Source organism: Myotis brandtii, unplaced genomic scaffold (assembly GCF_000412655.1).
Source record: "Myotis brandtii unplaced genomic scaffold, ASM41265v1 scaffold698, whole genome shotgun sequence".
Classification (NCBI taxonomy): Eukaryota; Metazoa; Chordata; class Mammalia; order Chiroptera; family Vespertilionidae; genus Myotis; species Myotis brandtii.
In genome coordinates this window covers 1,291,821-1,296,551 of record NW_005370731.1, presented here as the reverse complement: position 1 = coordinate 1,296,551, position 4,731 = coordinate 1,291,821, and the positions used below count along the sequence as shown (strand labels likewise).

The 4,731-nt window shown below is 53.8% G+C and overlaps 1 protein-coding gene across 1 annotated transcript in view; it reads left to right on the top strand.

Moving 5' to 3' along the window:
- The window catches only part of PRSS36 (protease, serine, 36), a 9,418-nt gene that overhangs the window by 1,766 nt on the left and 2,921 nt on the right, over window positions 1-4,731 (top strand). Inside the window, exons 5-9 of the mRNA XM_014529787.1 lie at window positions 1,538-1,584; window positions 1,715-1,881; window positions 3,883-4,132; window positions 4,238-4,367; window positions 4,716-4,731. Coding sequence (XP_014385273.1) covers window positions 1,538-1,584; window positions 1,715-1,881; window positions 3,883-4,132; window positions 4,238-4,367; window positions 4,716-4,731 — 610 coding nt within the window. The remainder of the gene's footprint in view (window positions 1-1,537; window positions 1,585-1,714; window positions 1,882-3,882; window positions 4,133-4,237; window positions 4,368-4,715) is intronic.

Below are 4,731 nucleotides of genomic sequence, written 5' to 3'. Positions count from 1 at the left end.
GAGGGAGGGCCGCGGGGCGGGGTTGCAAGGCACAGGTAAGTAGTCCGTCTTTCTTTTATGCAACAGATGATTTTTGAGCACCTCCTGGTGCCTGGCACTGTGTTAGGCACTAGAAATATGCTAATGAACATAAGCAAAAAGTCCTGCCTCCTCACTTTACATTCTAGTCACTAAGTGGGTAGACATATGCTTTTTCAGCTAAATAAGCAAACACTTATGTTAGAAGGTAAATCCTCATCTCCAGAAAGTTATCTTTCCGTGGTCGCGAGGCCCCCACCACAATTCCACATCTGTGATCAGACCTGCGCCCTGCCGAGGCCTTCAGAGCGGGTGGGTGGGGAGGAGAAGCCACAGCCGCTGCTTGCAGGGGCCCCATCGGGCAGGAGGTGGCAGGAAGGGCCCATCTGAGCACCGAGGAAGTCTGTGTGCGTGGACCGGGCCATCCTGACAACGCGCACCCCGAGCAGATTTCTGGGGAGGTTTTGTGCAGTCAGGGCCTCAGCTGGCATCACAGGCACGTGGGGCGATAGGGAGGCCACCCTGGAAATCCAGGTGAGGCATCGTAGATGGAGAAGGGTCAGGCTGCCAGGCTGGAGTGCAGTGGGCAGAGGCGGCAGAGACTGCAAAAGCTGGTGGGGCTGAGCTGGATGGCGGGTGAGCCGACCTATGAACCAGGAGGTCAGGGCACATACCCAGATTTCGGGCTTGATCCCCAGTAGGGGGCGTGCAGGAGGCAGCTGATCCGTGATTCTCTCCCACTACTTTCCTCTCTGAAATAAATAAAAATATTTTTTTTTTTAAAAAAAGCGGTGGGGCTGGGCCATGAAGGCCATAAGGTCAGACTGAGGGCCAGAGCACCCCTCCAGCTCCAGGGGTCCCCAGGACAATCCCTAAACTTCCCTGGCTGACCCTTAAGTACAGCTCAGCCATCAGCTCACGGCCTGGGATGCTAGATGGGGAGGGAAGGAGCTCGGTCCACACCCTCACCCACTTTTGCTGGATCCTGAGACATTATCTCCACCGAAAGCGGGTTCCCCTGCGGAAAGGACGGAGCCCTCAGGGTTACACAGTGGGAGCCATTGTCTGTCCTTGGTAAGATCGGAGCGGAACTCTAGAAACATTTCTCTGGCAGCAACAAGTGAAGGGCGGTCGGGAAACCGGTCAGCGAGGAGGCCAGGCCAATCAGCCAGGCCCAAGCTTATGCCTCCTGAACTGGGGAAGTGGCAGTAAGAATGCCCAGAGGTCACAATGATGGGTTTTCTGGACTTGAGAACTTACTGAGAAGGGGAAGTTGAGACAGGGTCAGGGATGGCACCCTGATTCCATGCTTGGCAACTTGGTACAGGACCGCATCTAGTGTATATGGCATCTTTGTTGAAAAGGGTACGTTCTCAGGACTGACACAGCCCATGTCAGGGCCCAGAGCTTCGCGGGTTTAGCCCTCACATCCATCCTCTGTTGGCTGGGTGCCTTTGTGCAGTATGAAACCATCTGTGGCAGCTCCTCTCCTCATCTCACTCTGGAGATGAGGGTTTAGGAAGAAGGATGGAGAGGAGCAGGAGACGATGACTGGTTTTGGATGTGGTGGGCTGAAATACTGAGCATCTGATAGGTCCAGGAGGCAGCTGGGGGGGGGGGGGGGGACAAAGTTGAGCCCTGGGGAACAGGGGATTCCACACCTGCCTCAGTGTTTGCTCTCTCCTTCTGCCCACAGACCCCCTGCCTCTCCCCTGGGTGCTGCAAGAGGTGGAGCTAAAGCTGCTGGGAGAAGCTGCCTGTCAGTGTCTCTACAGCCGGCCTGGCCCCTTCAACCTCACTCTCCAGCTCTTGCCAGGCATGCTGTGTGCTGGCTACCCAGAGGGCCGCAAGGACACCTGCCAGGTGAGGGCAGGTCCCTGCATCTGCCTGACAGGTAACCACTAGGAAGCAGTGTGAGAAGCAGACAAGCGCCATCTCTCTCGTATCTCTGAGCCTTATCTGCAAAAAGAGGGCAAGATGCCAATAGGTGGGATTGATGTGAACATTATAACTAGACAGAACTTGGGGCTCAACGGTGGGCACTGTTGTTTATGGCAGTACGTGCAGTGGTTATGTGCCAGACTCTGGAGTGAGTCTGCCTGGTTTGAAGCAGGGCACCACCACACATTGGCTGTGTAACCTTGGCCAAGTTATTTAAATATCTTTTTATTGATTTCAGAGAGGAAGGGAGAGGGAGAGAGAAACATCAATGATAAGAGAGAATCATTGATTGGCTGCCTCCTGCACACCCCTCCACTGGGGACCCAACCTGAAACGCAGGCATGTGCCCTGACCAGGAATGGAACCGTGACCTCCTGGTTCATAGGTTGACGCTCAACCCCTGAGCCACACCCGTCGGGCACCTTGACCAAGTTATTTAACCTCACGTCCAGACTTTCTTATCTGGAGGACAGAGATGAGAGTGTTCCCTACCTCATAGGGCGGTTGGGATGATTAAATTAATTTATACATGTAAGAGCACTTAGAACAGTATGTGGTCCTTAATAAGAGCTAAATAAGTATCAGCTACTAACATTATTATAATCCCACTTCCCAGCTCTCTCTGGGTGCTTGACGGGGCCATTCCTGAGATGAGGATGTAGAAGAACAGAGCATGGCATCTATTAGTATATGCTCAATCAATAGTTATCTTTAAAAATGAATTAATCCTTCCCAGAAGGGAATTTTCCAGATCACCTTCTGAAGGCCAAAATATAGTAATATGATAACTATTTTCCCCACAAACCTTTCTCAAATCACACACGTTTTTAGGGTACTCAGCCTGGGTGGTGGCAATGGGGATTCAAGCTAGATGGTCTTCAGGGGCCCTCCCAATGATGAAGCTCTGTGACCTATGTACATAATCCTCCGCCTTCTTGAACAGGATTGCAAACAATTCAAATCCCTCTGGACCAGCGCTGTCCAACACAGCTTCCTATGGTGATGGAAATATTCTGTATCTGCACTGTCCAGGGTAGTGGTCACTAGCCACATTGTCTACTGAACATTTGAAAAACATCTGAAATATGATTACTGTAACTGAGGAATTAAATCTTTTATTTTTAATACATTTTTATTGATTTCAGAGAGGAAGGGAGAGGGAGGAATAGAAACATCAATGATGAGAAGGAATAATTGATTGGCTGCTTCCTGCACACCCCTCACTGGGGATCAAGCTTGCAACCCAGGCCTGTGCCCTGACCTGGAATTGAACCCTGACCTCCTGGCTCACAGGTCAACACTCAACCACTGAGCCATGCTGGCCGAGTTTAATTTTATTTAGTGTCTGCCATGCTGGACAGCACAGTTCTAGAGGATTCTGAGCCTTCTTTGTGACCCTGTTCAGGTCCCAGAGATACCTGTCCTGGACTATAGAGATGTCTTAGGGACCATTCCTCTAAGCACGAAATGCCCACAACTCCTGTGTTAGTGTCTGTTCATTGTAGTCCTTCCTCCTGTCTTCCTGCTGCTTTGAGATTTCCTATTTTTAACAGCCTCCTAAACGCTGGCACCTCTGATTCACTTTAACAACTGGGTGATCTTAGAAACCCAAAACAGCATCTATTTGAACTATTCATTGAACACGAGTCATTTGGCTCTGAGTGTCTCCCTGAAGGTCTCTCTGGCATGGCCTTTAGTGCATTGGTTTGGCGCTCTTGGCTTGGCCGTTCCTCATCGGCCTTTCTGGCGCTTAGAGTCGTAGGGAATACAGGATCTGACACCACCTAGCCCCAGTCTCCCAGGAGAAGGTGGCTGTTTGCTGGTCCAACAAGAAGAGGTGTAGAACCTTTGGAAGGTGGCCCAGTATACACCGGTGGGTCCCTGGGCCGATCCCCTGACGCGGAGTCATCTATCTATCATCAGGGAGACTCGGGGGGACCCCTGGTCTGTGAGGAACAAGGACGGTGGTTCCTGGCGGGAATCACCAGCTTTGGCTTTGGCTGTGCACGAAGGAACCGCCCTGGAGTCTTCACTGCGGTGGCTCCCTACGAGGCATGGATCCGGGAAAAGGTGATGGGCCCGGAGCCTGGGCCCGCCTTTCCCCCGCAGTCCCGGGGGCCCCAATCCGGCCCCCAGGAGCCCATGGATGAGAACTGCACCATCGCCCTGCCAGGTGAGGGGGTAGGACCCCTGGAGGTCCACTGAACAGGGGAGATTTGAGTTGGGTGGGAAGTGCCGGGGGTCCAGAGGCCCGCTGACCCAGGCCTCTCACCCGCAGAGTGTGGGAAGGCCCCGAGGCCCGGGGCCTGGCCCTGGGAGGCTCAGGTGATGGTGCCGGGATACAGACCCTGCCATGGGGCGCTGGTGTCGGAAAGCTGGGTCTTGGCACCTGCCAGCTGCTTTCTGGAGTGAGTGAAAACCCACGTCTCAGCCAGAATCCCGCCCCTCCCCGCACCGGCCTGAGACATACCTAGCCCCAGTCCTGAGTGGGGGGGTTGGGGGGAACCTCAGTCTGCAGTGCGGGAGGGGGTTCTCCTTGGGAGGTGTAGGATCCAACTCACAAAGTGGGGTCCTGGTCTTTCGGGAGCGAGTAGAGGGGTTAGTATAAGTTCGATCCGGGATGTGGAGTCCGAGTGCACAGTGCTCGGGCGGGGGATACAAAATCCTAGCCTGCCCATGGAGCCAGGTCAGGGGTGAGAGGCTTCGCGCCCCGTGTGCGGAATCCAGCCCACGCGCCCAGTCTCCCCATCCCGCAGCCCCAGCAGCTCGGAC